This window comes from Protopterus annectens, chromosome 2.part1 (assembly GCF_019279795.1).
Source record: "Protopterus annectens isolate FY-2018-M chromosome 2.part1, PAN1.0, whole genome shotgun sequence".
In the NCBI taxonomy this organism is placed as follows: Eukaryota; Metazoa; Chordata; order Ceratodontiformes; family Protopteridae; genus Protopterus; species Protopterus annectens.
Genome location: NC_056729.1, coordinates 1,460,940,035 through 1,460,952,777, shown reverse-complemented (window position 1 = coordinate 1,460,952,777; position 12,743 = coordinate 1,460,940,035). Strand labels below are relative to the sequence as shown.

Here is a 12,743-nt window from a genome sequence, read left to right as displayed (position 1 = left end):
TTTGCATGAACTATACTCTGCAACGTCAGGGCCAAGTAGTGAGGCAATAGACATTCTGGTTACGTTTGATGTGGTATCATTATTTACGTGTATACCCAACCAGGAAGGTATAAGTATGGTTCAAGCTTTTCTGATTAGACAGGGAAGACTGGAGATCCAACAGATAGATTTACTGTGCCTGCTACTGGAAACAGTTTGGGAGCATAATATTTTTTACTTCAATAAGATCTGCTACTAGCAAATGACAGGGGTAGCCATGGGCACCAGTTGTGCCAATTCCTATGCCAACTTGGTGATGGCAGAATGGGAGCATCACCATATACTGAGTAGGGGTAACTCTCAGGTGTGCTTCTTTAGATGCTTTGTGGGTGATCTTTTTGTAGGATGGAAAGGGAATGTTGCATCCCTCATGGGTTCCTCCACTATATTAATACCAGCAGCAGATTTTTGAAATTCACCATGAAATAATCTTTTGAGAGAAGTGATTTTTTGGATGTGGAGATAGTGTGAGGAGCGTCAGGTGGTTTATCTACAAGAATGCACAGGAAGGGCTGTTACCGTATGGCTTTTTTGCATAGTGGCAGCATGCACTCTCAACATATCTTTTCTAACATCATAAAGGGACAAACCATGAGGGTATCCCAACTATCATGCGAGGAGTTAGACTTCACCAATGGCTTGGAATGTTTGAAAAATGAGTTCATGGGGAGGGGGTATAATGAGATGGAAATAGATCAAACATATTGGAAATTTACCAAGGAGAGAGAGGGTAGAGTTAGACCCTATTTCTCAGATGGTCCAAGAGTTAAGGCAAATAAACCTGGTTTTAATAATGAGTTGCCAGTGGTTATCTCATATACCAATAATGTGGACAAGGTAAGGGAAGTTATACATAAAAATTGGCACATTTTGTCCATTGATGAAAAGGCGGCTGGAGTGGTAGGCCCCCGACCCAGATTTACATATACAAATAAAAAAATGTTGAAACAACGAATGTGTTATCCCCGGCTACCCGTTTTGGTTACTGAAGGATTAGCAGGCACTAGGAAGTGTAATGCATGTGCTTTTTGTAGTTTTATTGACGAATCCCATTTTGTAGGCATCCAGCAACTGTTTTTTATGGCAGCTGAGGGTGGTAGCAGACTGTAATACCAAGAATGTCATCTATGTTGCCCACTGCAAAACCTGTTTTAAATTCTATGTAAGCAAAACTAAGGGGAACGCATTAGGGCTCATACGTATTGCACCCAGAAAGGTCTTGAACACAGTGCCTTAGCCAAGCATACTTTACAAGCAGGAATTAAGCATGTTTTTGTCTTTCTAGTTTTGCATATTTTGGTTGAGAGTGACAGATTGGGAGATTTTATTAACAGGGCAGAAAATGTAGAGCTACAGTGGATTTTAAGGCTAGGAGCACATCAGGGGCATGGGTTGAGCGACTCTGTACCCCTGAGACCTGTTTTGAAATCTAAGAAACTAAAGTGATGGGTTTTACAATTATACTTGTCTTATAGTGTGCTGTTGCTTTAACATTAGAAATAATGAGAACAATTCTGTTCTAATGGGATGATTTGGGGGGAATTTTTTAAGTTTGATTGGTTAATTGTTTTTAACTTGACTATATATATATGATTTTTTAGTGTTGTATTTTTATGACTGATGAAGCAATGTTGACCATTGCGATAGCGCTCACATATACTAAATAGTATTTTACTTTGATTTCTAGAGCTTCTGATATTGTTTACCTGCCTTGTTGTTACACAGACTTTTGGATTTTTATGCTCAAATATCAAAGATAATAACTGTATAAAAATAATTATAAGTGAATGGGAAATTAACTTAAATATTTTGGAATAAGAATGAAAAAAATACAAAATGTTCAGTTAAAGTAAATTGTGTTCACATTCAGTGTCTCAGTGATTTACTTTTTTGATGGTCTAAATTATTTTACTATTTAAAGATAAGTTGCAATTAATAAAAAATATCCTTTATCTAAAAATTCTTATTTAAGTTATCCATAAAACAGCATTAATAGGTTCATAAGTTCAGAGCAGGTTACTAGATTAATTGCCCTAGAGCCCTTACAAGCCTAGCCATATTTATCCCAAGTTTCCCCAATTGGTGGTTAGGTGAGTGAAGTTTGCAGAGGTAAGGGTCTAGGGTAGTTAATACCAACATCCTCTGTCCAAGAGGGACATGGACACCACTCCATGAATGAATTCTTCCTAGGTCTTAATAAAAGTATGCCATCCCTCTTGTGGTCTCCTAATAGACCCATAATTTCTTTTAATAATCATATTAGAGTGGGACAAGGAAACTATATTCTTTCCAGAAGTAGAAACACATTCCATGGCTTCGGGTTTTAAAAATTATTACATATTGATTTTATTCAGAATGTTATTTATAATGACTTTTATATTATAATTAATTACCAGTAAAGATTTAAAATAACTAGTTCATTGTTAAAACTATATTGCTCAATTCTTGCCTTCCCTTAAACATCACCAAAGCATTATTCTACATGTATTGTTCCTACAATTTCCACGGTGGTACAGAGGTTGCGTTGTTACCTCACAGCAAGAGGTTCTCCCGTTCGATTCTCAGCTTGGCTTGGGAGTGCCTTCTGTGTGCAGTCTGCATGTCCTCCTCGCGGTTGGGTAGCGTTCGAAAGACATGCGTGCATTAATGGGCGTGCCTTCGTTGAAGGTTGGGCGTTGAGCTGGCACCTCGGCGTTTCATAAAAATCTACTGCCAATCATTAGGGGACCGGAGTTCTGCTGTGGTGACCCCTTACCAGGAAAAAGCCGAAAGACAAACAACAATTGTTCCTACAAGTTCTATTTTTTCTATGTAATTTGCTACTATCCTTTTCTAAAGAGCCCACTTCCCGTTCTTTTATTTCTGTTACAATGTTCAATATCTCAAATACAGTTAGTTTAGACTTTGATTTCCATTTTCTAGTGACTGCTTTTTTTGGCAATGACCATAATTAAACTTAATAAGGCCTTACTATGTCTAGGCAATTCAGATCCTGTATCCCAACTAAAAAAAAAAAATAATTTCCTTAGTTGCACCCATTTGCTCTCCAAATATTTCTGAAAGAGTACTCTGTAGGGAAATTTTAAAGTCTGACAATAAATTACAGTCCCAAAACATATGTTCCCAGTTACCTCTTTTTTTCCCCTCCCAGATAAAATCCTTCAGCTCTTTATTAATAACTGTCCACAACTTCTCCACTATTGATTGAAATATGCCTGACCTTTATATAAATTAAAGGGATTAAAAATATTTTACTGCTTGTACTTTGCTATCCCTATCCATAAACAAATGCTTCCAGTTTCTCAGTTTTTGTATTATATTTTGTTCGGTCTCTTACCACATATCTTTAGCTGCCACAGTAGAATCCTTTTTAATCCATACTCCTAAACACTTCATTTTATCATGCCTCCATAAATTTGAGTGTTGCTGAACCAATTCATGTGTGGGTACATAGTTTACAGATATAGCCATTGGTTTATCTTCATTAATTTTATATCCTGAAAAGATGTGAAACTGTCTCAGAATGTTCCACAACACTGAGATATCCTTTTTCTGGTTTTATGAGGTACAAAATAATATTGTCTGAAAATAAAGCCAGCTTTTCTTGACTACCACACCAATTATATCCTTGAATTTCTGAGCCCCTTATTTTCTTTGCCAGTTGCTCTAAATGTAAAGCAAATAACAAAAGGGAAAGAGGATACCCCTTCCTTGTTCCGCTCTCCAGATATGACTTGTCAGGGAGGAGCCCTCCCTCCTTCATTTTTGCCACTGATCCCTCATATATCCTCCCAATTAACCTTATTATTGTATTAGGAAACCAAAGAGTAAAAAAGGTCACACAGACACTAATTAGCAAGCAAGAAAAACCTAGCCAAGCTAGAATTTTTCCTATGCAGTACCTTAAACCTCCTGTAATAGAGGCCCATGGAATATATGCAAATGACCCCTTAAGGACATCTAGTGTTCCAGCTATATAGCTTCTGAATGTCCATGGCTTTTACTTTTTATTTTTAAGTCTTTGTAGATACATTCAGGCCAGTAAAGCCAAACCCAACTAGCTGTGGACATGCATGTTTTGGCCTTCTTATGACCTCATCAGCACAGCATAATTGGACAAAACAACAGAGAAAACAAAACAAAATAGATCTTAGATCCAGTCCTGATGTAGCTTTTACACATCTGTAAAATGAGCAGCATCAGAAACACTAGATCAAGTTATCTGAACTTTGCTTGTGACATAAATAGAATACACTGACCAGACAAGACATGTGACTCAAAGGATCCTCATGCTCTCGGCTAAGGTCCCCATTCATGTGTAGCAGAGACCATCCCTAGCCTATTCAGATACAACTTTAACCATTAGATGGAAAATCGCAAATTCATCCCTAGGCTGGTTCCCATGTCTCTTACAGACAGAGGCCGACAGTAAACATTGTCCAGCTAACACTGGATGGGTAATCATAAACTCATCCCTAGGCTGGCCCCCAAGTCTCTTATAGACTGAGGTCAACAGTCAACATTCCCTAACTAACATAGCCGCCACATAACTTTTTAGCAACCTCCTAACTAGCATACCCCTTAGGATGCATATGTTACCAGGGGATGCAATTGAGTTGTGTTGTATGTCTAGGCCTATAAAGGCCCTGGTGATCATTAGCCTAGTTTATACCTATAAACCTATGCACATATGGAGAGCCTGTCCTTACAAAAGAATGTTGCCTCTTTCTTCTTAACCTCTGTCGCCCACTGCTGGAGTAAGTCAGGGTGGTGCTTCCACATGTTACTGTACATATACCTACACTGCTCACTAGAGTGGGTGATGCCACTGGTTCCAGACACCAGTTTTATAAGTGTGGCCGTCATACACCCAAATCAGGTACTCCCTCTAACCACTGTGCAAGAAGAGAAAAATCTTGGACTCTCTCTTTGTTACATCAGGCAGACGTCCTGCTAAAGCCAGCACCTGGACAGGCTTTGCCTACTCTACATATCATAACAAAGAGAAAATAATAGCTCTATGCACATGGCCATATATTATGATGTCATGTGACATATGTCATCAGACAGCAGGGTTGCGCTAAGTAACAAACTGCTAACACCAGGAGGTGTCTCTATGAACTACTCAGTGTCTGTGTACATGACACCCCCCCACCCAGCCTAGGAACAGGCATACACTAGCACAGTAGCACTGACAGCTCAGTATATTACAGTAACGATTCATAGACAATCACACCGTAGCACTTCATTAGAATAAACCACACACTACAAAGTCTATTGTAGCGTGATAAAAAGTGCTTTTACCGTACTGTGGGAGACACCTTATGACAAGTAAATTAAGAAGTGGAATACAGTTTCTACTGTCATAAATGGATGTAAGGCTGTAGGGTATGCACAGTCAATGCTATTTAGCACAAACGGGTTAGAAGCTATTCCCTGCACGGTAGTGGAGCTAGCTGCAAATAGCTCCTGAAATGGAGTCAAGGCTACATTGAATGAGACAGTGAGAACAAGTAAGAAAGACCTTGTGAATTAATCCTTGATTGTCCAGTTCAACTGTCGTGGAGTGCACAGATTTATCAGTCTACTTATTAACACAGCCCTTAATTGTTTTGGTGGTAATGGGCAGGGAAACACCTCAGGGAGTTGTTAAGTACACTGATAAATAATGTTTAAAGTTAAATTTTTGTGTTTACCAAATAGATAACAGCATTGCCCAGATCATGAGAAAAAGAAAGCAGAATGAATCTGGTGTATTCTTGGAAGTAGATGTTCTTACAATGGGAAATTCAGCTTTACAGATTTGTTGCAATGTACGGGGTTGTCTCTGCTGACTTTATTGTGTACAGAAATGCAGCTTTATGCCCCAGCTGAACATTGGTTCATACAGTATGCCTGGGCATTAGAAGAGTCATCCAGAAAGAGGTGGAATTAGATGTCAGTCTCATTTCCCTCATTGAAGGGGAAAGGATTGGTCCAAGTTCCACTGCTGTGACCACCACATGATGATTAGCCTGGAGGGGAGTCTCAAATTGCAGGGTAATGCAGGGAAGACCCATCAAGAGATATGCGCACTCTAATCAGGGCAGAGATAAATATAAATGCATGGCCTCATTGTCATGAGCAGATGCTCCAGGCCAACCAACAGAAGGAGATGATTAACCACCAGTAGAAAAAAATGAACTTGTCATCCATGACAGCTCACCAGACTCCCAAGTCATGACCTCCTCAATGCTTATAAAAAGAAGGAGCACTGAGAATGTAGACTCTCCTCAAAAAAAAGAGAGCCCAAGTTAAGAATGACATAAAGTTTCAGAATGGTCAAGTAGGGTGGGGGTTAAATACATCATCTGGGAGAATAGATTCATAGGTTCATATATTCATAGGTAGGTACTAGGCTATTGATTTGATTTGTAGTGGATGTCTCTGTAAATACTTTGGTTATTTTATTGAATGTTATAACTATTTCTATTTTAATTGCTTGTATAAAATTGTTATGATATTTATTTTGTATGTTAAAAACAATAAACTTGTTTTAAAAAAAAGAAAGTTCATGCTAATGCAATACTTGTTATTCTATCAACTTTCCAAGTTTGTAAGAGCTATATTTAAAAAGTGTCCCTATTTTTTGGCATATGCCCCCCCCCCCCATTATTTGTGGCTTTGTCTAGATTTCTTGCTCTAAGAGGTTGAGAAATATGATGCTGATCAATCTAAAACACACTCCCAGTTGACTGATGTAAGATGTTTGTTCAGGGCACTGTAGTTACCATTTGAAGAATCCTTAAAAATGATAAAAAATATATTTTTATTAAGTAAAGCTTGGTGTATATGAGGAACATCATGGCATTGTGATCAGAATTGAAAGAATTGGTTAATATTTAGTCTAGCACAGCTTGTAGGAATGTTTTGTCAAGACAATATCTAGTATATTTCTTCCCCTTTGTTGACATTTTATAAGTTTGCGCAAAACTGGTAAAGTGTATGAAATCTAAAAGTTTTTGCACCAGTTATTGGCTGAAGTACAGTTCTTTAAGACAAGGGGCGGATCATTTAGGTCACCAAGTAGAAAAATATTTTCTAGTATGGAGTTGGTTAATTTTTATTATGGAATTGGTCATGTACCATAACAAACAATTCAGAGGATAAATAAAGTCTACCAAAGACAAATTTGAGGTAAATTTGGCCTGCTAGGCCAAGGAGAACCGCAAAGCATTCTTTAGCTATGTCCACAACCTCAAAGAAAATACACAATTGTGTGCAGAGTTTATTGTAAATGGAGCCACCTATACTGAGCCAGAAGATATAGCGAACCTCCTGGCTGATAAATTCAGCTCCAACTTTACTCCTCTCTCCCCCCAAATCTTCACTCAGGAAATATCATCAAACATATCTCCCCCTACTATCACTAGGGAACAGGTCCTTAATGCTGTAAGACCAAGAACACTGCATCAATGGGCCTAGACAATATCCCAGGATGCCTTCTAAAGAACATGAAATATTCCATGAAAATCCCGGTAATCACACAGGTAGAAACCGCACTCTCCAAAGCTAAGAATACAGCATTCATGGGACCAGATGACATCCCGGGCTGTGTACTACATGAACTACAAAATGAACTGGCACCTCACCTAAGTGTCATGTTTAATCATAGCTTCACCTCAGGCTTCATAACCACTGAGTGGCGCACAGCTACAGTTATCCCACTCCACAAGGGGGGGCGCCACCTTGGATCCTGGGAACTACCGTCCCATCAGTCTGACGAGCCTGATCTGCAAGAGCATGGAACTCATTATCATGGAACTTATAAACAAAGACATTGGCAACCTTCAAACACTGGACCCCACCCAGTTTGGGTTCGTCAAGGGCAGATCTTGTCTCCTGAACCTGAGTGACTTCTTTGAATCAGTCTCCAAAGCTGTGGATGAGGGTAAGATGGTCCAGACAGCCTATCTGGACCTCGCCAGGGCCTTCGACACCATCCCCCACTCTGGAATCATAGATAAACTTACTAAGCTGGGCATAAATCCCTATGTCACTCGATGGGTTGCCAACTGACTTACTGACAGAACCCAGACTGTAAAAGTAGCCGACTCCAAATCCCTCTCCAGACAAGTGACAAGTGGAGTACCTCAGGGTTCAGTCCTGGGACCGCTCTTGTTTGGCATCTACTTCTCTGAAGTACAGGCCAACACTAATGGACTCTGGCTAACAAAGTTCGCAGATGACTGCAAACTAGGAGCTATTATTGAATCCCCAAATTATATGGATATTCTACAAAAGGGCCTTACAGAAACAGATGCTTGGTGCCAGAGCCATGGGTTCAAGCTTAATGCCAAATAAATATATAGTTATCCCCTTTGGGAAAACCACATGGTTGGTTAATGAAAACATGTCATGAATTACCACATAGGTGGCAGTACACTAAACACCAAAAGTGTGATGAGAGACTTAGAGACACAGGTGGACAGTGGTCTCACCTTCAATAATCACATCACCACAACAGTCAGGAAATCCTTCTATATGGCACGCCTCATCACTAAGGGCTTTTCATCCAGAAAAAAGGAAGTCATTGTCCCACTGTACTCATCCCTCATTAGACCCATTATAGAGTGCAACACCCCATTTGGTATGTACCTCACAAGACATCTGCAACAGCTGGAAAGGCCACATAAATACCTCACTAAAAGAATCACAGGCCTAAAGCAGATGCCCTATGCTGACTGTCTAAAAAAACCCCAGCTATACTCTGTGGCATATCGTCTACTCCGAGGCGATCTCTGCTTAACATACAAGACCATGTCAAACTCTGAGCTGTTGGCATGCTCCACTTAAAGAAATCCCAATCCCTCAGAGCCACACACTCCAGGGATCTAAACGTTGTAATCACAATGAACAAAACATGCTGGAGGGATAGGTTCCTGACCCAGAGACTCCCCATACTCTGGAATAGACTGCCCATTTATGTCAAGCAGAGTGCCTCCTTGGCCCTCTTCAAAAGGAACCTTGACGATTGGATGGGAGATAGGAAATTCACCCCAAGGATCACGTCAGTCACCCTGCTAGACAGGGGTCCAGGAAAGTAAATATTGTGGGAAGAAATATCCAGGGAATTGTTATGGCTTGGCTTGTATAGGCCCTAGAGCTGATAGCCTAGTACCAACTTATGAACCTATGAACTTGTGACCTATCAGGGACTATGGAATTAGTATTTGACTGTAGCCTCCAAACAGGCTTCATGCCTCATGAATGGAGAAAGGCAACAATCATCCCTCTGCACAAAGGTGGGCCATCTACAGACCCCGGAAACTACAGACCCATAAGTCTCATTAGTCTTAAATGTAAAGCCATGGAAAGAATTATCATGGAGATGATCAATAGAGATATAGTAAACTTCCAGACACTGGACCCAACCCAGTTTGGTTTCATCAAGGGTAGATCATGCCTACTCAACCCGGTGGACTTTTTTGAGAAGGTCACCAAAGCAATAGATGAGGGCAAAATTGTTCACACTGCCTACTTTGACCTGGACAAGGCATTTGACACAATACCCCACTCAGGCATTGTTGAAAAACTCAAGAGGTTAGATACAAACCCGTATGTCACTCGGTGGATAGCCAACTGGTTCACAGACAGGATCCAGGAAGTTAGAATTGGGGAGTCCACCTCTGCAAAGAGGCCAGTCACAAGTGGAGTACCTCAGGGATCAGTCCTTGGACTGCTCCTTTTTGGCATTTACTTCTCGGAAGTCAAGGCCAATGTCAGTAGTCTCTGGCTGACTAAATTTGCAGATGATTGCAAATTAGGAGCTGGCATTGAATCTCACACTGACACAAATGTTCTCCAGGAGGGGCTGACACAGACAAACAACTGGTGTCAGAGTCATGGTCTAAAACTAAAATGCCAAGAAATGCATAATAGTATCCTTTGGGAAGTCATCCATCCCTGGTAACTGTCATATTGACAACAAACCCCTTAGAGTTGACCCAGTAGTCAGGGACTTAGAGACACACATAGATAGTAATCTAGCCTTTGATCATCACGTGTCTACAGTAGTGAAGAAATCATTCTATATTGCACAACTTATAAACAAAGGTATGACATCTAAAACCAATAAAGTCATTGTTCGACTGTATTTGGGATTCATCAGACATATCATTGAGTATAAATGCTCCCATTTGGTATGTACCTAACCAGGCATATCCAACAACTGGAATGTCCACAGACGTTCCTCACTAAAAGAATACAGGGTGTAAGTAATATGTCCTATGCAGACCACCTCAAGGCCCTATCCCTGTATTCTGTCTCCTAAAGGCTTTTGGGGGAGATTTATGCCTGGCATACAGGGCATTGACAGACCCCACTCTGATGGACCTCCTGCATATCCACAAAACAAACAGTACCAGAATTACCCATTCCAAAGACTTAAACCTTGCCTGTGATATAAATAGGACCTGCTAGAGAGATAAGTATGCATCCCAGAGACTACCCCATCTATGGAACACAGGCTCTCCATCTATGTGAAGCAGAGTTCCTCCCTAGTCCCATTCAAGTGCAACTTGGACATTTCATTTGGATGGGAAAACAGAAATTCATCCCTGGTTTAGCACCTATGTCTCTGATGCAAAAAGGTAACCTGCAAATGGTTCATCTCCCAGGCCTATGCTTACACTTATCAAGGGTATCAGAACTTGTCAGAGATTTGGGATGCATGGCTAGGCTTAAAAAGGCCCCTGTGGTTGTTAGCCTAATAAACACCTATAAACCTATGAACCTATGAGGTGATGTGGTGATATGGAGGTTTAAGATAGCATGTTACACAACTGTAGTTTGTGGCATTTATTGTAATGTTATTTTTTACTATTTTGTGATGTTCTTTTCATTTCCTTCTTAGTAAGTGTCACCCTTTGGTTGAATGGCAGTTACTGTGGAAATGAAATAACTTTTCTGGTTTCCTTTTCCTCAGTAAGCAGCACTTTTAAGTCAAGTTAATCAACTCATAGTCAAAAGATTTTCATGTAGCATGATGTTTGCTCATACCACTGTGCAATCTCCACAAACAATTACATAACTTTGGGTGTGCAAATTAAATGGGGGAACAGAACTATATTAAAAAGGATATCTATTTACTGATCATTAGCCCCACTTGCTCCAGATTCTCTGGAGTATATATTTTAGGGTACCTTATCAATAAAAACAAACTCAGTGGGTATATAGAGGTGCAATTAGGTGTTACAGTATAATGATTTATCTTCACTTTTGTTATTTGAACTTGTTAAGCTGATGAACAAAAATGAAGTGCATTAATGACTTGTGGATGTCTCCCTAATAAATCTTTTTTTTATTTTATTTCTGGCAGGCTGAACTTAGGCCTTCGTCTCCCCAGTTTAATGATCATAATGTGTACATATGGAACATTACTGGGGATGGGATGCTACATAAAGTTGATGGAGTATATGTGAAGACTCGACCAGCACAATGTACAGATTTTAGTAGCATTGGAAAACACCTAAAGCTGTTGAAGAAGATGAAAGTTACCCACTACAAATTTGCCCTTAACTGGTCTTTGATCTTACCAAATGGAGATTTGTCTGTCACCAATAAAGAAGTGCTTAGATATTACAGGTGCATGATCAGTGAACTACTACTAGTCAATATTACATCAATGGTTACACTGTATCATCCAACAAATCTCAGTTTAGGCCTACCCGTTCCTTTGCTGAAAAATGGGGGTTGGCTAAATAGATCTATCACTCATCAGTTTTATGCCTATGCTAATGTGTGCTTTCAGGAGCTAGGTGACTTGGTTAAGTTCTGGATTACTTTAAATGAGCCAAATAAAATGAGTCTAAATACCAGAAATAGCAATGAAACCTATCAGATGGTACATAACATGCTAATTGCACATGCCTTAGCTTGGCATAATTATGACAAAAATTATAGGCCTCATCAACATGGACAGGTGTCACTAGCATTGTACGCAGACTGGTTTGAACCAGCTAATCCCTTTGCCAAAGAAGATTACAAAGCTGCCGAAAGACGCCAAGAATTTGATATATCCTGGGTTGCAGATCCAGTGTTTAAAACTGGTGACTATCCCAAATCAATGAGAGAATATATAACTTCCAAATATAAACGAGGTGTTTCTGAATCATTTTTGCCACAGTTCACAGAAGATGAAAAGAGGCTTCTTAAAAGAACTGCTGACTTTTATGCACTTAACCACTTTACAACAAGACTTGTGAGTCATGTTTACAAGACTGGAAGCACACAGAGAGATGACAGTGATAGTGTACTACTAAAAGATATGACTTGGGTAACATCACCGGCTGGATTTTCAGTGGTGCCTTGGGGAATACGTAAACTTCTGAAATGGATAAAAGTGAATTATGGGAATAAAGATATTTACCTCACAGCAAGTGGGGTGGATGACAGAAATTCAACTAATGATATACTTCGAAAATATTATTTAAAAAAATATGTCAATGAAATTCTAACAGGTGAGTATACACATAAAAATTTGCACATTTCATTTCTCTGAATTAAATTCCTTTTAATTTATTGTTGCAGACTACATGTAGAGGTTAATCAAGCACTATTTTTGTATTTCTATCTATTTATGTATTTATTGTTTGATAACTGGGTAGGTAGACTGATCAGAGGATTGTTTTTACCTATGACCCAGACATACAGGCAGTTTTTAT

At 39.5% G+C, this 12,743-nt stretch overlaps 1 protein-coding gene across 1 annotated transcript in view; it reads left to right on the top strand.

Annotated features, from left to right (window-relative positions):
• KLB (klotho beta) overlaps window positions 1-12,743 on the top strand; it is a 556,186-nt gene that overhangs the window by 443,358 nt on the left and 100,085 nt on the right. The window contains exon 4 of the mRNA XM_044062936.1: window positions 11,399-12,539. Coding sequence (XP_043918871.1) covers window positions 11,399-12,539 — 1,141 coding nt within the window. The remainder of the gene's footprint in view (window positions 1-11,398; window positions 12,540-12,743) is intronic.